The sequence below is a fragment of the Suncus etruscus genome, chromosome 15, assembly GCF_024139225.1.
Source record: "Suncus etruscus isolate mSunEtr1 chromosome 15, mSunEtr1.pri.cur, whole genome shotgun sequence".
Classification (NCBI taxonomy): domain Eukaryota; kingdom Metazoa; phylum Chordata; class Mammalia; order Eulipotyphla; family Soricidae; genus Suncus; species Suncus etruscus.
This window is the reverse complement of record NC_064862.1, coordinates 87895064-87916262: the sequence shown is the minus strand read 5'-3', so window position 1 is coordinate 87916262 and position 21199 is coordinate 87895064. Positions and strand designations below refer to the sequence as shown.

The 21199-nt window shown below is 57.8% G+C and overlaps 1 protein-coding gene across 1 annotated transcript in view; it reads right to left on the bottom strand.

The window, feature by feature from the left end:
- PTPRS (protein tyrosine phosphatase receptor type S) overlaps nucleotides 1–21199 on the bottom strand; it is an 84448-nt gene that overhangs the window by 49776 nt on the left and 13473 nt on the right. Inside the window, exon 2 of the mRNA XM_049788068.1 lies at nucleotides 2491–2678. Within this exon, the coding sequence (XP_049644025.1) occupies nucleotides 2491–2581 (91 nt within the window). The 5' untranslated portion in view covers nucleotides 2582–2678. The remainder of the gene's footprint in view (nucleotides 1–2490; nucleotides 2679–21199) is intronic.

The window sequence follows — 21199 nt, the reverse complement described above, 5'->3', positions numbered from 1 at the left end:
ATCCTGGAAACCCTGGGTGATGAGCACTGGAACTGGAGCAGTGCCTTCCCACACCCCCTCCCTCCCTGTGTCTCACAGCTGAACCCAGAATCTTTTATAGGGTCCCGCCAGGCAGGGCACAGCGGACCCTAAATGGTGCCAGGGGTCGAATCCGGGTCTGCTGCCTGCAAGGCAAACACCCTCTCTGGCCTGAGAGACCCAAAATCTTTGCTTTTGGTTTGGAGTCTAAGGAGAAGGGCCAAAGTATGATAGCATTGCAGGAAGGGAGTTTGCCTTGCACAAGGTGGAACCGGGTTCGATCCCTGGCATCCCATAGGGTCCCTCGAGCACGGCCAGGAATGATCCCTGAGCACAGAACCAGGAGTCAGCCCAGAGCACTGCCAGGAGGGATCCCTGAGTGCCGAGCCAGGAGTGAACCCCCAAATTAGTTTATTATAAATAAGTAGATGCCAGATGCTGGCAAGGAAGGTCACGTGGTCTTACTGCTCACTGACACTGCCCACAGTGACCACCAGAAAGTCCCACAGGGGACCCTCTCAGCTTACAGCCCCTTAGGGCGCCCACATCCTCTCCGGGAACCCCCTAACCTCCTTTCTTCCTCTACTCCAGCCCCATAGGCCACTGCCTCCTTTATCCACCCCTCCCCGCCCCGATCTTCCCCCAGGACCTTTGCACAGGCTGATCCAGTTGGCCCCAGACACTTTGGCCCCAAGTCCCTGTGGGAATTCTCTTGGCAACTCGCTGTAGGTGCTCAGAGGCCAGAAGAACCTTCAGCAACCCCGTCTCTGTCCTCAGGCCGCCAACTCCTGCCATTGCTCACGGCCCTCTGGACTCAGGCCACACGTGGGCACCTCTGTGCTGTGTGTACTTGTGCCCACCGGCCAAATGTCAAAACCCACGAGTGCCCACCCGCACACGTACTGTGCCCAGATAGACCTCAGCTACTGTGCAGAGCACTGTAGGGAGGAAGCACTGGAGCAGGGCAGCCCCAGAACACGCAGAGAAGTTCAAGAAACTGGATCTGTGGACTCCAGGGAAGATGGCGGGCGCTGAGGACAGAGGGATCGTGTGGTTGCTGTGGTGTGGACGGGGCTGGAGAGAACCAGGCGGTGGGAGCGTTCAGGAGGGTGCTGGCCTGGCACCATTAGCCTGGGTTGGATCCCCGGCACCCCATAGGGGCCAAGAAGCACTGCCAGGAGTGACTCCTGAGCACAGCTGGGTGCTCCGAGCTGCCCCATGAAATCTGGTTTTCAAGAGGTCGCTGACACTCTAGGCAGGGGTCCTCAAACTTTTTTTTTTTTTTTTTTTTTTTGGTTTTTGGGTTACACCGGCGGTGCTCAGGGGTTACTCCTGGCTGTCTGCTCAGAAATAGCTCCTGGCAGGCACGGGGGAGACCATATGGGACACCGGGATTCGAACCAACCACCTTTGGTCCTGGATCTGCTGCTTGCTTTTGTTTTTTTTTTTTTGTTTGTTTGTTTGTTTGTTTGTTTTTGTGGGTCACACCCGGCAGTGCTCAGGGGTTATTCCTGGCTCCAGACTCAGAAATTGCTCCTGGCAGGCACGGGGGACCATATGGGGCGCCGGGATTCGAACCGATGACCTCCTGCATGAAAGGCAAACGCCTTACCTCCATGCTATCTCTCCGGCCCCGGATCGGCTGCTTGCAAGGCAAACGCCGCTGTGCTATCTCTCCGGGCCCTCCTCAAACTTTTTTTTTTTTTTTTTTGGTTTTTGGGCCACACCCGATAATGCTCAGGGGTTACTCCTGGCTATGTGCTCAGAAGTTGCTCCTGGCTTGGGGGACCATATGGGACACCGGGGGATCGAACCGCGGTCCGTCCAAGGTTAGCGCAGGCAAGGCAGGCACCTTACCTTTAGCGCCACCGCCCGGCCCCCTCCTCAAACTTTTTAAACAGGGGGCCAGTTCACTGTCCCTCAGACCATTGGAGGGTCTGACTATAGTAAAACAAATTCTTATGCACACTGCATATATCTTATTTTGCAATGAAGAAACAAAACAGATACAAATACAATATGTGGCCCTCGGGCCATAGTTTGAGGACCACTGCTAGAGCCTCAGTTTCCCTCAGAGGAAGAAAGTGTGAAAGCAAAGTGGCTGGGACAGGCCGCAAAGCTCATGCTTCTTCCTCCTCCTCTCACTCTCCCAGGAACCTGTCTCTCTCTCTCTCTCTCTCTCTCTCTCTCTCTCTCTCTCTCTCTCTCTCTCTCTCTCTCTCTCACACATGTGGACCCTCACCACCTCTCTCTCTGCATAGCTCTCTCTCTCTCATGTGGACCCTCCCTCCCTCTCTCTGAATCTCTCTCTCTCTCTCATGTGGACCCTCCCTCCCTCTCTCTGAATCTCTCTCTCTCTCTGAATCTCTCTCTCTCTCTCTGAATCTCTCTCTCTGAATCTCTCTCTCTCTCTCTCTCTCTCTCTCTCTCTCTCTCTCTCTCTCTCTCATGTGGACCCTCCCCACCTCTTACCTTCTGCGGCGCAGCCTCCAACCAGCAGGACCATGAGGAGGCTGATGGGCCCCACCACAGCTGCCGCGCCAGTGCCCCAGGCAGGCGCCATCCTGGCCCACAACCTCCGACCTCCTCCCTGGGGGGGGGCGGGCCCCCCCTGGTCCCTTACCAAGAGACCCGGCACTGAGTGTCAGACGGGGCAGCGTCTGCAGAAGAAGAGAAACAGGAGAGGAGGGTTGAGGGAGGCCTCTGTGAGATGAGAAACCTAGGAGGGCAGTCTGGAGGGAGTGGTAGGAGAATGGCCAAGGGCAGGGATGGGAGAGAGGAGGAAGTGGTGTGGCTGGACAACAGAGGGGCCGGGAAGGAAGGGCGATGGGTGTCGCTGAGAGGGACCCCAGTGAAGACGGATGGGGAGCCGGGCCATCTGGGAGGCAGGAAGTGGGTCACTGCCAGAGGCTAAATCCAGGCCTTGATCTGGAACTTCCCAGAAGCGTGAGAAACTCACCAAGGCTCCCTGAGGACCAGGCACCCCACCCGAGGGGTCCCCAAACTAACCATTCGTCCCCTCTCCAGCCGCCTGTCCGGGAGGCCTGAGACCAGCGAACCGCAGCTGGACTCCATAGCCCAGCTGGACAGAGGCCCAACTCCCGCCCCCCAGTGTCCCCAAGGGGGTGACCCACCCAGAAGTAGGACTGGAATGATGGGGGGGAGCGGGAGACACCCAGGGGTACAAATGGAGATGATTCCGTTAGTCTGCACCGAGATTTCCAGAACGAAAGAGCAAAGTGGGGAGGGCGTTGACTTGCACAGGTTCAATTCCGAGAATCCCTTATGGTTCCCCCCCAGCCTGCCAGGAATGATTTCTGAGTGCAGAGCCAGGAGGAACCCCCTGAGCGCTGCCAGGTGTGGGCCCCCAAAATAACCAAAACAAAAAAGAAAAAAACAACAACAAACAATAGCTTTGGGGAGGTTGGAAAGATGAAGATGGTCCAGGGGAAAAGCACGGATCTTGCAGCCGGCCGACCCGGGTTCAAGCTGTCATCCCTCAGGTTTTTCCAGGAGTGATCCCTGAGTACAGAGCCAGGAGTGACTGCTGAGTGCAGTCAGGAGTAACCAACCTGAGCCCAGAGCACTTCAGGGTCTGGCCTGAATGCCAGAAAGAGACTAAGAGAAAAGCACTTGCCAGAAAGAGACTCAGAGAAAAGCACTGAGCTGGCCTTTCTCCCTCTCTGCAGGTGGGAGGAAGGCAGGGAGAGTGTCAGAAAGAATGGGGGTTCAGCCCCGCACCCCCTCAGGCCGTGCCCTGGGCTGGGCCCCACTGTGGCCAGAGGGATGGGAGTCATGTAATGACGGGGCGGGACCCCGTGATTTCAGCTCCCAAAATACCCCTTTGTGGTCACCACGCCCAGCACAACCCCCAGATCAAGACGGGCAGGGCATGGCCAGGCCAGGCCGGGTCATAGCCCCAGGGAAGGCCTTGAATTGGGGACGAGGGGTGCAGAGCCCCCAACACACGCAAACTGACCAAACCCAGCACTGGCCTGTCCTCAGTCAGGTCCAGACTTGAACTCTGAACCCTCACAGTGGAGAAACTGCCAGATTGGGGAGCAGGAGATTAAGACTCTTGTCTGCAAAGCCAGAGTTCCAGAATGGTGTGAAGGGCACATGCAGCAGACTCGGCTGAATCCCCGGCATTCCAGAGGGTCTCCTGAGCACTGCCAGGAGTGATTGCTGAGTACGGAGTCAAGAGTCAGCCTCGAGCACTACTGGGTGTGACCTGCAAAAATTTCTTGTACCCAGGCCAGGGAGGTAACACCCTCAGGCCAGACCCTGAAGCATCCTCCAACCCCTCTGGGAGTGACCCCAACATCCAGTGCGGACGATTAACCCCCACCCCCGAGAGCTCACACAGCGGATCCATCCTCAGATGTGTGGGGTCATAGTGAGCCTGGCTGATGTGGGACCTGCCTGTGTCCCCGAGTGACCACCCCATCCAGGACACCCTGGACACAGAGGGGGTGTACTCCTCAGGCCAGGTGGACCCTCCAACCACACACCCACCCTTCCATGCTCACAGAACGTCATCCCCAACCCCCTGGGCAATTCTCAGCTTGCGTGGGGTCCTGGTGGTCCCCATGTAGCTTCCCCTGGGACCATGTCCCCCTTCCCTGTGGACACCCACAGATCATAGGGGGGCAGTGGCTGTTGGAATAATCAGTCTTCACTCTTTTCAATTTGACTTTCTTTTGTTTGTTTTTGGGCTAGACCTGGCGGCTCTCAGGGGTTCCTCCTGACTCTGCGCTCAGAAATCGCTCCTGGCAGGCATGGGGGACCATATGGAATGCCGGGGAATCAAACCCGGTCTGTCCCGTGTCAGCAGCATGCAAGGCAAATGCCCTACTGCTGTGCTATCACCCCAGCCCCAACTATTAATTACTCTTTTTGTTGGTACTTGGCAAAGATTAGATGGAAGCACCTTTGAATGGAAGCATCCTTTGTATTGGTCTCTTACCCAACCTGTCCTCTAGCCGGGGTGTGGTCTTTGGATTCCCAATAAGGACCCCAATGAAGGTTGCAGAGAAAAACTGCTGGCCTTTTTAGTTTTTCCACCACTGAGCTATCTACTTCTCAGGAGCAAAATCTTGCGTGTGGAGATTCCTGAACTTGTCTTATCCCCTTCACCGTGTGTGAATTATTTCCCATGTCGGCTTTTGCTTCCAGTCCTGCGTCCCCCCAGTGCCATGAGATTGGGGAATGAGGCCTCAGCTTCAGAAGCCACAGCGCCGAGGACCATGGGACAGGTGGGAGGGCAGATGTCACGGGGAGGAGAACCACAGAACGACCACAGCCACCATGGGAAAAGAGAAACAAGGACAGTCTCGGAAGCAAAGGGCCACAAGAGCAAGCAGTCGCAGGAGAGCAGGAGAGGCCATGGAATAGCCACGGGAACAACCTGGGGACTGGGCCGCTAGACACAGAAGCCCAGACCCCAACAGTCCCTTGTCCCCTTCCCCAAGCACCCCCTTTTAGGCTCTTTAAAGGAAAAAGTGGCCCTGGAAGAAGAGGGCAGGCTCAGTTGAGAACGGCCCCGGCCAGCTGGAGTGAGGGTGGCCCCTTGAGGCCTCTGACTGCTGGATGGACCCTCCAGCCAAGGAAGGGGAAGGAGAAGGTGGGGGGGGGGTCCTGGCTACCGGGGCCACCTCTGTACCCCACAACCCAGGGAGTTTTAAAACAGGAAAGACTCTAACTGTCCCCTGGCCTCTATGGCACCGTCTTGGCATCTGGAAGGATGGGGATCCCCGAATTCACCCTCCAGAAGATGAACTGGCCATAATGGGGTGAGGGTAGGAGGCAGAGATGGGAAGAGGAGGTCCGAGGATGCTCTGGGAGAGGAAAGGTTTGAGGGTCTTGGCTGGAGCGAGAACACAGGGGGGAGGGCGTTTGCCTTGCATGCAGCCTACCCGGGTTTAATCCCCGGCATCACACAGGGTCCCCCGAGTACTGCCAGGAGTGATCTCTGAGCACAGAGCCAGGAGTCAGCCAGCCCTGAGCACTGCTGCATGGAACCCAAAAGCCAGAAAGAAAAGTAAAAATGTTTTAGGGGATACTGAGCCCTATCTTTGGTTAAAGGGGTATATATGTCACCCCAACACCAATTCAGATTCCTGGAAAACTAGAAGCCAGGTGGAGAACCCAGTCCTGCCAGCTGGGCCTCCAAACTTAGATCTGAGCACCCCACCCTGCTCTGTGGGGGTGAGCGACCCACCCACCCCTGGGCTCAGTTCCCCAATGATCTCTCCAGCCCCCTTATACCCTGCTCAGGGCTGGCTCCAATCTCGAACAATGATCACAAGAGGGCACCAGTGAGATTCCCCCAGGTGCCTATGGGGGAGGGCAAGGAGCACTTTCTCCCTCCATAAAGGGGCAGGACTGGTGGGGGGAGACCCCTCCCTATGCCACACTCCCTGCCCTCCTCACTTCCCTCTTGGTCCTCCCAGACACACTGCCTGCCCCGGGACCTTTGCATGTGCTATTGGTTAAGCTGCCACGCTGCCTCCAGGCTGAATGCTATGATTTGGCCAGGCCAGATAATGGGAATGGCAAAGGTGGAGGGGGTGCGCTGGGGTGTCTTAGCAGGAAGAGAAAAAACAGCAGGAGAAAAGGGCTAAGAGCAAGGCCAGAGATGGGGATGGGTCGGGTCGCAGGACCAGAGCAGAGTTTCAGGCAGACTTGCAGCCACTGGATCAGTCTCCTTTATTTGGGGGGGGGTGGTCACACCCGGCATTGCTCAGGGGTTACTCCCGGCTCCAGGTTCAGAAATCACTCCTGGCAGGCTTGGGGAACCATATGGGATGCCGAAATTTGAACCACTATTCTTCAGCATGCAAGACAAACACCCGACCTCCAAGCTATCTCTCTGGTCCCCAATCTCCTTCCTCCCTCCCTCCCTTCCTCTTTTTATTGTGGGGGGCCACACCCAGCAGTGCTCAGGGCTGACTCCTGGCTCTGTGCTCCAGGATCATTTCCTGGTGGTGCTCAGGGAAACCCGTGAGATGCCGGGTATTGAACCCGGGTCGGCTGCGTGCAAGGCAAATGCCCTCCCCGTTGTTCTATTGCTCTGGCCGTCCCTGCTCCTGCTGCCGCAAAATGGCCTGGACCGCCTCCCCAGGGCTATGGAGATGGGGAAGAAACAGGTTCTGGGAGGCCTTGAGGGGAGCCTGGGCCCCCATAACCTGAGTTTCTGGAAGGGGTTGGGGCAATAAGGAGGGATGCATGGGGACTGGATCGAAAAGCACAGCGCTGACCTGGGTTCAATCCCTGACATCCCAAAGAGTCCCTTGAGTGCAGAGCCAGGAGTCAGCCCTGAGTGGCTGGCCTAGATAAAAACCTGGGTTCGATCCCTGGCTCAGGTAAAAACCTGCGTTCGATCCTGGTGTCCCGTATGGTCTCCTGAGCCTGCAAGGATCAATTTCTGAGTGTAGAGCCAGGAGGAACCCCTGAGTGCTGCCGGGTATGGCCCAAAAGCCACAAAAAATAAAATAGCCCTGAGCACCACTGAGTGTGGCTCAACTGCCCCCCACCCCGAAAAAGGCTCAAGACAACTCTTCTGAAAGTTCTGAGCGTGTGTGTTTGGGGATCACGCGGCTCTGGAGCTGGGCCTGAGAACCCACGCGGAGCTGGGAGCATAAAGGGGTGATTATGTCCCCCAGAGCACACGGGCTGTGTCACCCGGCCGGGCGGGGTCCCTGCAGGCCTGAGGACACCCCCCTCGCCTGCCTCTGTTTCTGTCTCATTCTGGGAGTTGGGGGGCTGTGGGCGCACCTCCTTTCTCCCTCACACCCCAGCACCCCTAACACTGTAACTCGGGGCTCACAGACTGTTCTGCTCAGAACCCCTTGTTCAGAGCTGGCAGCAGCCTCCCAAGATCTCAAGCCCCTCCAAACCAGAGACTGAGCTTGGCCCCTCTCTTGAGGCCTCAGCCGCCTCCAATGGTCTTGGAGCAGGGTGGGGACGGATCCCGCGGATGCTGGGCCCGGCCACTAATGCAGCTTCGATCGCTCTGGGGGCGTCTCCAAGGGTCCCCAGGGCCAGGCCGCACCCCAATCCCTCCCCTCCCTGCCTCCTGATGGCAGTGGTAGGGAGGACAGAGCCCCCCCCCCCAGCCAGGTTCACAGAAAAGCAATGGGGGGGGGATCTGACGGGGCCTGGGGGAGCTGACACTTGCTCAGGGGTCCCGTCCCTTTGCTGGCTGGACCCCAGAAGCTGCCCCCCAGAGCCTCTCTTTCCATGCTTCCCAGAATGCACTGCTCCGCCCAAGCCTCTGAGATGAAAAAGGGTTGATCATAACGGTGACTGTTATTGTTATATTGGGGTGGGGGCTTGGATAATGGCGCACAGTGCTCCGAGCTATTCCTGGCTCTGCTCCAGTGCTCTGAGGTGAGCACTGAAAGTACTCCCCAAAGATGCTTTGGGGATTGATAGAACAGGCGTCACTACATGCAAGTTAAGTGCCTTCCCCTGTATTGCACCCAGTGTCTGTCTGTCTGTCTGTCTGTCTGTCTGTCTGTCTGTCTGTCTCTCTCTCTCTCTCACACACACACACACACATTTTGCTTTTTTTCTGTTTTGGGGCCACACCTGGTGGTACTCAGGGGCTACTCTTTGCTCTGCACTCAGAAATCCCTCCTGGCAGGCTTGGGGGACCATATGGGATGCTAGGAATCAAACCTGGGTCTCTTCTGGGTCAGCTGCATGCCAGGCAAATGCCTTACCACCGAGCTATTGCTCCGGCCCCACATTTTGTTTTTTGGTCTTTGAACCACACCTCATGGTGCTCAAGGCTGACTCCTGACTCTGTGCTCAGGAATCACTCCTGGGGTTCTGGGGGACCTTTTTGGGGTTCTGAAGATTAAACCTGGGCCAGCCTCAGGCAAGGCAGCACCCATCCTGCTGTGCTACCCAGCTGTCCTTGCTCTGGCTCCTCTAGACCCTCAGAGATGTTCCTTCATCTTCTTTCTTTGCTGTTGTTCGTTGTTTTGGTTTTTTTTTTTTTGGGGGGGGGGCTCACACCCAACAGTGCACAGTGCTGACTCCTGCCTCTGCACTTCAGGGATCAGTCCTGGAGGAGTTTGGTACCAAATGGGGTGCCGGGGCTTGAACCTGGGCTTGGAGAGTGCAAGGCAGAAAAGCCTTTCCCTTGTTCTTTCTCTCCAGCCACCATTGGAACACACTTGTCCGGCAGATACGCAGGCCAGTGCACCCCAACGCCCCCCCATGCCCCCTGGCCCTGCCCCTCTGCCCGGAAACCTCACGTCTCCATCCACCCATGTTTGGGGCAGCCACACTTGGTAGTGCTCAGGGATTACGCTGGTTCTGCACTCAGGGATCCCTCCTGACTCAGGGGACCATATGGGATGCTGGATATCGAACCCTGGTTAGCTGTGTTCTGTGTCAAGCACTTTCTCCATTCCCCATCCCCCCCCCCCTTCACACTTTCAATAGTAGAATCAGAGGGCCAGAGAGATTGTGCAGAGGGTAGAGCATTTGTCTTCCAGGTGGCCAACCTGAGTTGGACCCCCCGGCATCCCATAGGCTCCCCTGAGTACTGCCAGGATTCAGCCCTGAGTACAAAGCCAAGAGATGGCCCTGAGCACTGCCAGGTGTACTGACCCCCAAAAGAGAGTGAGTCGGCTCGGAACTTGGTGTCCAGGGCTGCCAACCCCCTCCCCATCCTGATCCCCCTTCTGGCCCTAACTTGCCAGGGTGGGGGGAGGCAGAGGGTTTGTAACAGGTTCCACCCCGTCCAATCTCAGCCCCTCATATTCATGGTGAGAAGGCCACCTCCTCCATGAAGCCCTTTCAGACACCCTAAGAGAGAGAGAGAGAGCGAGAGAGAGAGGGGGGGAGAGAGAGGAGAGAGAGAGAGAGAGAGAGAGAGAGAAAGAGAGAGAGGGGGGGGGGGAGGGGGAGAGAGAGAGAGAGAGAGAGAGAGAGAGAGAGAGAGAGAGAGAGAGAGAGAGAGAGAGATCAGGGCGACCTCTGGGCTCCCTCCTCCCTTCAGGACCTTCTCCTAGGAGGGGTGCCCCCTCTCCCCAACTCCAGAGGAAGCAATAAAGGCTTCGGAAAGAGCCTGTGAAGTTCAAGGCGCATCTCCAGTTTGCCCCCCCCCCCCCAGATCTGCTCAGCGGCCTGGCAGGCAGAGCTGTCCCTGCGATCATGGGGGACAAGTGTCTGTGTGCCGGCAGGAGAGGGGCCCCATCTGCCAGGGGGCCCCCCAAGAGGAGCATCACGACTGGGGTGGGTATCTGGGCCGAGGGGCGCGGGAGGGCAGTGGGGGCGAGGGGGCGAGCCAGGCGGGCTGCCAGGAAGCGGAGGCTCTGCACCCAGCGCCCCCTCCCTCGCCAGCAGAAGCCATAGCAGCAGCAGCGGGGCTGGGCCTGGCTCCGCCCCGTGGGGGAGGCTGAGCCGGGCCGGGGGCCAGCGGGGGAGGGGACCCGCGGAGCAGAACTAACGGTCCCGCCTGGGCCCAAGAGCAGAGCGGGGTCGGGCCTGCAGGCTGGAGCGCCAGGGTCTGGGGGCCGTCGAGGAAAACCAGGGGCTGCAGGGGGGAGCGAGCCTGGGACAAAGGCGGCGGGAGGGCGCGCTCACTCACTCACCCCGGGCTGGAAGTCGGAGTCGGGGCGCGGGTCCCCCAAGCTGGCCGTGCAAAGGTTGCAGCGGGGCGGACGGAGCAGCAGAGCGGCGCGAGGCCCGTCCCGGGTGGACTGGGGGGCGTGACCGGGCGGGCGGTGGGCGTGTTCTACCATACGTGGGCGTGGCCAGGGCGGGAGCGGGCGTGTCTGAGTGTGGGCGTGGCCCGGGAGAAAGGACCCAGCGCGAAGGCCCACCCAGGCTGTCTGATGGACCGGGGCGTGGCCATCGCAGAGGGGGCGTGGTCTGGAGAGGGGCGTGCCTAGGAGCGGAAGTGGGGCGTGGCTCTACGTGGGCGTGGCCCTGGAGAAGGCACACAGCGCGAAGGCCCCGGGGGGCTGGTTTGCCGGGGGCGTAGCCTCTGGTGGGCGTGTCTTTGGAGAGGGCGTGGCTTGAGCCCGCGGAGCCACACCCCTCCCGGGGCACTGTAAGCCACGCAGGGCAGCGGTGGGGGCGGCCCCCACTCAGATTGCAGCCCAGCGGAGGGGGCGGAGGCGGCGGCGCAGATTGGAAACAGATGGCGCGGCCGAGCCCACGACCGACACAGGATCCGGGGCGGGGAGAGGCGTGGCCAGAGGCTGGGAGCATGGCCTCCAGCAACCCGACCCGACGCCCAAGAGTGGAGGGCGGGGCCAGGGGCGGATCCATCGCAGACATCCAATCAGACAGAGAGCGGAGCAGGACAGGAGGCGGGTCCAGGCCCCAGACACCCAATCCGGAACGGGGGGTGTGACCAGAGTGCCGGGGATGGACCCAGGCCCTAGACAACCAATCCGAAAGAGGGGGCGTGGTCAGGCGCAGGGGGCGGATCCCGGCCTACCTCGCAGCCAATCAGGGCTGCGCTGCTCCCCGGCTCAGGTTTGAAAAGTTGAGGGGCCGCTGGGAAGGGCGCCCCTTGCAGGGAGTGGGGGGTCCCCCCCCGAACCCCGCAGGAATGAGCCCTGGACACCCCCGGGTCTGGCCTCAAAACCAAAGCAAACCAAATACAAATCAAAGCTGAGGCCCCAGACTGCTGTGCTGTTGTCTGACCCTCTCTAAGCAGCTCCCCCCAAGGGACAAAGGGGTCCAGGGGTCCCCAGGCAGCTCCTTCTAATAGAGGGCCTCCCAGCCGGCCCTGCTGGCCCAGGGAGGCAGCTGTCTCCTGCTCAGGCCTCAGTCTCCCTCCCTGACTGCTTCTCTGCCCCTCCTACAAGGGGCTCTCAGGTCAGGGGACGTCAGGGCGACCCTGAGTGGCAGCTGCCAACAGGGACGCGGGCAAAGGTGGGGCACGGCTGGGGGCTGGAAAATGTCCCCCCACCACCAGGTGCCCAGATTGAAGCTTTGGACTGAGAGATCCATCCGGGCAGATCCAGGTGCAAACCATGACTATGAGAACACCCCACCCCCCATACACACACAATACTGCTCCAGGCCTCAGTTTCCCCATCTGTAGCCGAAACTCAGCAGACACAGGAAGAAATCTCGAAGGAGCCCAGAGGGATCTGGGGGTGCTCAGACTCCCTCCCCGTCATCTCTGGGGGACTCAGATCCACACCCCACACTCCACACGTGGCCTCAGGTCATCCCTAGTTCCTCCTGCACTCCCTGAGCACAGTTTCCACTTCCTCCTGCAAATCAGGAGGCCAGAGTGACAGGAAAGAAGGAAGGTCTTTGCCTTTGCATGAAGTTGACCTGGGTTGGATCCCCGGCACCACAGAGGGACCCAGAGTCCTGCCAAGAGTGATCCCTGAGCACAGAGCCAAGAGTCAGCCTTGAGCACCGCCAACGGTGTGGCCCCCAACCCCTCCAAAACCAAAATAAATAAGGCAAGACACCCCTGAGGCCCTATTCGTTCTAGATACCCTCACAATGTTGTGGCCTCCGCTTGAATTGAAGCCACATTTATGAGTTTGTGTGTGTGTGTGTGTGTGTGTTTTGCTTTTTTAGGGGCCACACCTAGCAGCGTTTAGGGGTTACTCCTGACTCTGTCCAGAAATCACTTCTGGCAGACTTGGGGGACTACAGGGGATGCTGGGGATCGAACCTGGGGCAGCCACAGGCAAGGCAAATACCCTCCCCATGTGCTATCACTTTGGCCCCACGAGCGGCTTTTTGGGGGGGTGATGTAAGAACAGAGCAAGAAGACGACTGGCAGAAGCCCCTAACCTCGAACATATGGGGACGTGGGAAGATGCAGACGCACTTCCGAACAAAGATTCTGTGATGGGCAGGAGGGTGGGCTCTGCCCTGCCAAAAGCAGAATAGCTAAGGATGCCTTACAAGGGGGGGTGGGACAGGGGCAGGATGGAAGAATGGGGTGACGGAGGGGAGCTTGGAGCATCGCGGAGGTGATGTTTGAACTCAGACCATGTAAAGAAGGATCTTTGGGGTGGAACAGAAGTTGTGCAAAGATCCTAGGGAAGGACAGAGCCTGGCTAAGGCATGTTGGAATGAAGGAAAAGTAAGGAGGAGATGGGAAATCTTCATGCCAGGCCTGGTGGGCACTATCTGAGGACTTGGGCTTTGTCTGCAGGGAGGTGGGAAGACCAGTGGGCAGAGCAAGGGGAGGAGAGAGGGGCAGGGGCATGTGTAGGCCAAGTGAGCACTGAAGGGACAGAGTGTGAGGCGCAGAGCACAGCAGACACTCGAGTGGAGGGCTGAAGGGGCCAAAGAGGAGGGACCTACAGATGACCTCAGCAACTAGGGGGCCTGGGAAGAGCCAAGCTGACACCTCCAGGAAGCCCGCTCAGATGGCTTCACCTACCCAGAACCCGTTGGTGGGCTGGCCTGGTGCCTGCGTCCTCTGCAGCTGTCCTCAACCGAGGAGCCTGGGGCTCAAATCACGTCAGCGCCCACAGCTGGGACTTTTTGGGGTGTTGGTGTGTGTGTGGAGGGGGAGGTGCTCTTTCCCTTCAGAATAACTTGTCTTCTAATTATAACACTGTCGCGTGCGGCAGGAAATTAAGGAAAATCAGCCCAAGAGAAGAATATTTTTAAAAGCCCGAGAGAAAGTGTGAGCACGTGACCCTTTCCATTCATCCCCCCCCCAGACCTGCTGGCGGGGGCCTGTCTGAGAGGCCAGAGCAGAGCTCACAGGAGAGAGAACAGCATGGGGGGAGGGAATTGGGGGGCACCATTGACCCAGAAGCTAGTCCAGTGCAACCTGGAGTGAACCCTGAGCACTGGCAGGTGTGGCTCAGAGATAAAGAGGCAGAGAGAGAGACACAGGGAGAAAGAGAGACAGAGACAAAGACAGAGAGACAGAGACAGAGACGAAGGGAGGGGATGGAGTGATATAGCACAGCAGGGAGGGCATTTGGGCTGACCCGGGTTCGATCCCTGGCATCCCACGGTTTGACCTGAGCCCGCCAGGCTTGATCTCTGAGCACAGAGCCGGGAGTAAATCCTGAGCACTTTGCCAGGTGCAGCATCAAAACCAAAACTTTCAAGGAAGTCACCAGGAAACAGAAATAAAAATATTACGAAAACGTTACAAACATGTAACATGAATCTGGATCGCAGACAACGCCTGGGGTGCTGAAAAGCTCCTTCAAACTCGCTTCCACATAGGATAACCTAAGGAGGAGGAGAAGGCCTCCCTGAAGCACCCTCAAACCTTAAGGTGGGTTCCCCAGTTTATATGTGCCTTATTCTGTTCCCTTGCAACCCCTGTACCTAGAGCCACGGTGACTAGGTTCGGTCTCAAGGGCTTGGGAGAATGGGGAAACTGAGGTACGGGCCAATGAGGACGCTGGCGCCACCCCTTAGCTCTCCCCACTCAGGCACTCACCACCCCAATATGGGGTCCTGCTAACTTCTGTTCCGTGTCGCTCCAGACTATCACTCCCATTTCCACTCACACCCCTTCTCCCCTCCCTCACACACTCACTTAAAATTTCTGCCCCCTCCTTCTCCCCTACATGGGGCTGGGGAGAGAGCACTGTGGGAAAGAGCTTGCTTTGCACGCGATGACCGAGTTTGATTCTTGGCACCTTCAAGGGTTTCCCCAAACCAGTACAAATTCAAAAAAATGTTTTGTTTCATTTTGGGGCCACCCCGACAGTGTTCAGGGGTTCCTCCTGGCTCTGTACTCAGGAATCACTCCTGGCAGGCTTGGGAGACCCTATGGAATGCTGGGAATCAAACCCGGGTCAGCCAGGGTACAAGGCAAACTCCCTCCCCACTGGGCTATTGCTCTGGCCCCCAACCTGTGTGATTTTCTGAGCTGAAACTGGATCCTGTTTGGGTCCGTCCCAGCTTGTCCCGTCATCTCTGACACTGGATCCGCCCAGCACAGCCACAGTGGGCAGATTCTTTACACCTGGGGGACAGGATCTTCTTTACACATGAACCCCAACATGCCAGGGCCGCTGAGACGGGGCCCCAGCTCCCTCCAGCCTTGCTCTCTCCCCATCCTCCCCTAAAGATGCATTTCCAGGAGGTGACACAGAACCGTCACCGAGAAGTGAATGAACAGAGGAAGGTGCTTGTCTTGGAATTGGTGAACCCGGGTTCCAACCCAGGCACCCCCAGCAGAGCACCACCAGAAGGGTACCTGAGCACAGAGCTAGGAGTAAGCCCTGAGCACTATTGGGTATGGGAAGGAAGGAAGGAAGGAAGGAAGGAAGGAAGGAAGGAAGGAAGGAAGGAAGGAAGGAGGGAGGGAGGGAGGGAGGGAGGGAGGGAGGGAGGGAGGGAGGGAGGGAGGGAGGGAAAGAAAGAAGTAATGGAGGGAAGGAGGGAGGGAGGGAAGGAAGGAGGGAGGGAGGGAGGGAAGGAGGGAGAGAGGGAGAGAAGGAAGGAGGGAGGGAGGAAGGAAGGAGGGAGGGAGGGAGGGAAGGAAGGAGGGAGGGAGGGAAGGAGGGAGAGAGGGAGAGAAGGAAGGAAGGAGGGAGGGAGGAAGGAAGGAAGGAAGGAGGGAGGGAGGGAGGAAGGAAGGAGGGAGGGAGGGAGGGAGGGAGGGAGGAAGGAAGGAAGGAAGGAAGGAAGGAAGGAAGGAACGAAGGAAGGAGAGAAAGAAGGAAGACAGAGCTGAGGTGATAGACAGTGGGAAGGCATTTGCCTTGCACACAGCCAACCCAGGTTCAATCCCTGGCATCCCATATAGTCCCCTGAATACAGCCACGAGTGATCCCTGAGCACTGAGCCAGGAGTATCCCCTGAGCATCACTGGTGTAACCCAAAAAGTAAACCCCCACCAAAGGGACAGAATACCAGATGCCAAAGCTCCCAGCCTCTGAGGCCACACAGATCTGTCTTCCTCCCACCATCATCAGATCAAATCTCTTAAAAACTGCAGGGCCAGATGCAGCCACAGGCCCCACAGTGGCTGGGACATTGGGTCCCAAATGGCACATTCAAAGCCCCTCACCGCAGGCGCTTTCCCCCCTCCACACACATACACCCGGCCCCCAGGCTGTGTGTATGAATAAAACTTTATTGGCACCCAGCCAGGCCCATTCACTCCGCCAGTCTCCAGGGGCTGCTGGTGGAGCAGAGCAGAAGCAAGTCTCTAAGCCCTGGACAACAATGAGAAAAGGCCTGGCCGCCACTATTCAAGAAGCTGGCGGAGCTATTTCAGGAATGCAGAGGGGGTGGGGATGGAATCTGGGGGCCCCCTAACCAGAGAGGGGGCTCTCTCCAGTCCGCTTTCCACCCAGCATCCCCCGTCCCTATGCACCCCTGCTCCTGTGCGCAGGCTCCTTCCCTGGCCAGAAAAATAACTGGAAAATGAAAGCTGAGGGTTTAATTCCCAAGGTGGAGGGAAAGGGAGGGATCCAGGGCTCCCCCGGGAAGGCTCCAAGCTTCAGGCGTTTTATGCCAAGTGCGTGGGTAGACGGGTGGGTGGGCGAGCACTGTTTCGGGTGCTTTTCATAAGCAATGAAAGATGGAGGGGGTGCTTTTCTCCTCTTCGCCCTCAGCCCCCCACTCTGTGAATTCAGCCACCAGTAGACCCTTGGAACCCAATAAAAATGTGGGGGCAGGGAGATAAGCACTGGATGGTGTGTGTGTGTGTGTGTGTGTGTGTGTGTGTGTGTGTGTGTGTGTGTGTGTGTGAAGGCCACATGTGATCAGACCAACATAGAATCCATCTCTGGGACCCCACAGAGTCCCCAAAGTCCCGACTCAGTTAAAAAAAATACCAATACGGGCCCGGAGAGATAGCACAGCGGCGTTTGCCTTGCAAGCAGCCGATCCAGGATCAAGGGTGGTTGGTTTGAATCCCGGTGTCCCATAAGGTTCTCCCCCCCACCCCACCCCACCCCACCCCCCCCCGTGCCTGCCAGGAGCTATTTCTGAGCAGACAGCCAGGAGTAACCCCTGAGCACCGCCGGGTGTGGCCCAAAAACCAAAAAAAAAAAAAAAAAAAAAAAAACCAATACATAGGGGGTCTGAGCGACAGCAGGGGGGGCGGTATTTATTTACCTTGCATGCAGCCAACCTGGATTAGATCCTGGCATCCCACCTGGTCCCTCCCAAGCCTGCTAGGAATAATTTCTGAGCATAGAGCCAGGAGGAACCCCTCAGTGCTGCTGGGTGTGGCCCCCAAAATCAAACACACACACACACACACACACACACACACACACACACACACACACACACACACACACACACACACACGAGTTTTAGGTGTTGCTGAGCCAGGGGGCTGTTTTGAGGCCGGGGTCCCCTTTGGCTGCAGCTTATGGGCAGACTGATGCCTTGAACCTCCTTCTGGGGGGAGCAGGCTTTGCTTTGGGGTGGGGAGCCCCTGGATCTGGCATCCGCAGAGCTGGGGAGAAATTCGCGAGTGTCTGAGACAAAGGCAGCGGCTGCATTTCGGGTGATGGGCCTGGAATTACCCACAATGCCCGGCCAGACGCGCAGTTCTTGGCCCGGGTCCTAAACTAATTTCTCTCTGTCCGCGCGTGTATAGAATTTCCCGCACTCCCTCCTGCTCGGCTGCCAGCAGGAAGGGGGTGATGGGGGGATGCAGCAGTAGGAGCCTGTAAACCCAGGTGGAAGCTAGATGCCCCCCAGACCCGCATGCCGGCCTTCCTCTCTCCAAGCCCCCAACTCCAAGCATGTGAGGGTAGGAGGTTGACCACTGAACCCCAGGGAAGGGAAGGGGAGCATGGGGCTGTGTGACCTGGGGGAAGTGACTCGCCCTTTCTGGGCACCTACAAATCAGGCTTTCCTCCAAATGCCTCCCCAGCTGGAGTTCACCCCAAAGGTGCCACAGGGCCCTGGGCTGGAGGGCTCCGTCTGTGCGTGAGGCCTGTCCACTGTAGATTGCACCCACAGTCAAACTCAGGAGCCACTACCTCTGGGAAGCCCACCATGATACCAATGGAGGGAAACAAAGCAAGAGCCATGGCAAGGGTAGTCATCCTATCCTGCCCATGTCGGTGGCATCTCCCTCCTGGCAGAGATTCAGGTGGGAGGGGGCCCGCAGGGATTCCCCGCATCTAAAGCCTGCACCCCCCGCAAGGCCAGCCCCACCGGCTCAGAAAGGATCTTTCTAGAATCTGCCCGCCCCCGCCTCCGTCTGGTGCGGCGCCCACTGGGGCTCACTGCTGGGGTAGGACGCGCTGTCACTCGCTGCTTCTCCTCCAACTCTCTGGTGGAAACCTACAGAGACCCCAGGCCTGCCTCCTAGTGCCCCAGCCCATCTGCCTCCTCCTGGTGCCGCCCAGACACTCACCAAACCTCTGCCCAGGACCTTTGCTCGTGCTGGTCCCTCGGCTTAGAACACCCCAATCACGACAGACGCCCCGTTTCATGCTGAATGTTACTGGAAATCACCCTCTGTGATGTCCAGACCTGAAATGGCCCTTTGCGCGTCCCTCCCCAGCTTCGTGGTTCTGTTTCATTTTTTTTAGGGGGTGCACAGCCAGCAGTGCTCAAAGTTGATTCCTGGCTCTGTGCTCAGGGATCACTCATGGTGAGCTGGGGGGGGGGGGGAATGCTACGTGGTGCCCGGGATCAAACCTGGGTCGTTGCATGCATGCAAGGAAGCGCCTTCCCCACTATGTTCTCTCTCTGGCCCATGTCCTCCCCGAGGCAGAGAATGTCCACAAGCTTTTCTGTCCCTTGTGCTCCTGGTAGTGTGCTCTTGGGGCTTGGAAGTTAAGAGAACAGAGAAGGGCATTTTGCTTCTGTCCTTCAAGAAATAGACTTTAGGCGTTGGCATCCCACATGGTCCCCCGAGCACTGCAGAAGTAATTCCTAACCACAGAGCCAGTTATAACCTCTGAGCATCCCAGGGTGTGGCCAAAATAAAAAAGAGATAGACTTTAAATGAGCGGGGGAGGGGGCCGGGCGGTGGCGCAAGAGGTAAGGTGCCTGCTTTGCCTGCGCTAGCCTTGGACGGACCACAGTTCGATCCCCCGGCGTCCCATATGGTCCCCCAAGCCAGGAGCAACTTCTGAGCGCATAGCCAGGAGTAACCCCTGAGCGTTACCGGGTGTGGCCCAAAAACCAAAAAAAAAAAAGAAAAAATGAGCGGGGGAGGAAATAGCACAGTGGGGAGGGTGCTTGCCTTGAACACAGCTAGTCATGTTCCATCCCCAGCACCCTATAGTATCCCCCAAACCACACCAGGAGTAACCCTGGAGCACCTCCATGAATAATCCTGCGCACAGAGGCAGGAGTAACCCCTAAACACCACTGGGTATGATAAAAAAAAAAAAAATCAGGGCTCCAGAGCAATAGCACAGCAGCAGGGTTCGATTCCCAGCACCCATAGGGTCTCCCCAAGTACTTCCAAGAGTGATCCCTAAGTGCAGTCAGGAGTCAGCCCTAAGCACCACCGGTGTGGCCCCCCAAAAATTATAAAAACCAAAAGTGAACTCCAGAGGCCGGGAAGTGAGACCTGGCTGGGTTTGATTACTTTGCACAAGGTCCAGGGATAATGCAGGGGTGGGGTTCAGTTGGCCCCTTGTGGGGGGGCCCTCCCTAAAGCCAACACCTGTTGAAGGGGCAGGAGGAGGGACAAGTTTTACCCTCTCTGGTCCTGGGAGGCTTGAAGTCCCGACAAAGACTGAGTTGGGGGGGGGGGTGTTCCTCCAACTGCCCTAGGGCTGGACCAGCCAGAAGGTGGCCCCCAAAATTCACCAATGAACAGAGTCCTTGGGCGCCTCCCAAGGAATGTTCAGGGGCCAGAGGTAGTCCAGGGACAAGAGCGTATGGCTGAGCCCTAGCACCAGGAGGAGCGATTCCTGAGCACAGAGCCAGAAGTCAGCCCTGAGCACCACTGGATGTGGCCCCCCCCTTTAAAAAAATAAAGTAATAGGGGCCAGAGCGGTGGCGCAAGTGGTAGGGCATTTGCCTTGCATGCAGCTGACCTAGGACAGACTGTAGTTTGACCCCCCACTGTCCTATATGGTCCCCCAAGCCAGGAGCAATTTCTGAGCACAGAGCCAGGAGTAACCCCTGAGCATCACCTAGTGTGGCCCAAAAAACAAACAAACAAATAAATAAACAAATAAAAATAAAGTAATACTGAGAGGTCTCAGGGTCACTGCTTGGCCAAATGGGTCAGTGGGAGGATCCCAGGGATGGAACCAATCAGGATGCTCCCAGGGCCCATGAGTAATGGGGTTCGGACTTGGGGCCTTACGTGTGTTAGGCACGAACTATCCCCTAGTCCTCTAGTCCTTGGTGTCTGTCAGGCTGGGGCTCAGTTGTACCAGGAAGGGCTCCGCCTGGCCTGGCTCTTACCAGGGAAACCCAGAATCTGAAAGCTGGACTGAAACGCAGGCAGTGAAGGGTCGGCCTTGTGCTCAACTGTGGGGGAAGGTGGAATGGTGGGGGCGGGCAGTAGGAATTTCCTCCCCAAATAAGGTGAGGCCACAAAAGTCCCTGTCCTGGATGAGGATGACCCCAGGGGTGTCCAGAGCCGCTATCGACGTCACATGTTCCCTAGGAAAAGGGGTGCAGTGCTGAGGAGGGGGGTCTGTTTCTGGGAGGGACCTCAGGGTGAGGAGAAAACCCTCCGTCCCTTCTGTCCACAGGGGTAAACTGAGGCTCAAAGGCATAAATAACATCAGGCGCTGGAGTGATAGATAGCACAGCAGAAGGGCATTTCCTTGCACTTGGCCAACCCGGGTTTGATCCCCAAAATCCCACATGATCCCCCGAGCCTGCCTGCCAGGAGCGATTTATGAGTGCAGAGCCAGGAGTAACCCCTGGGCACTGCCAGGTGTGGCCCCAAAATAAAGCTTCATGACAGACATCTTTGGGTGCACAGGGAAGAGGGAGGGGCGGGGGCCTTCAGGAGTATTTTTAGTCCCCCCTCGCCCCGTCCCGAGAAAGCCCGGCTGGTGGCAGCGTCACGGGGCCGTGGGCAGAAAGAGGCCCCGGAATGGGACTCGGCTATTTTAAAGGGGCTATTTCTGGAGGCCGAGGTGAGAACACGGAGGCGAGAGGAAGGGGAAAGAGGAGGTGGGGTGAGGGGGTCCAGCTCTGCCTCCCTCCAACTGGCCGCTGGGGTGGAGGTGGGAAGAAGAGGGAAAAATCCTCCAGCTGCTCGGGGTACCCACGGTCAGTGCCCCCAACCCAGACACCCCTCTCT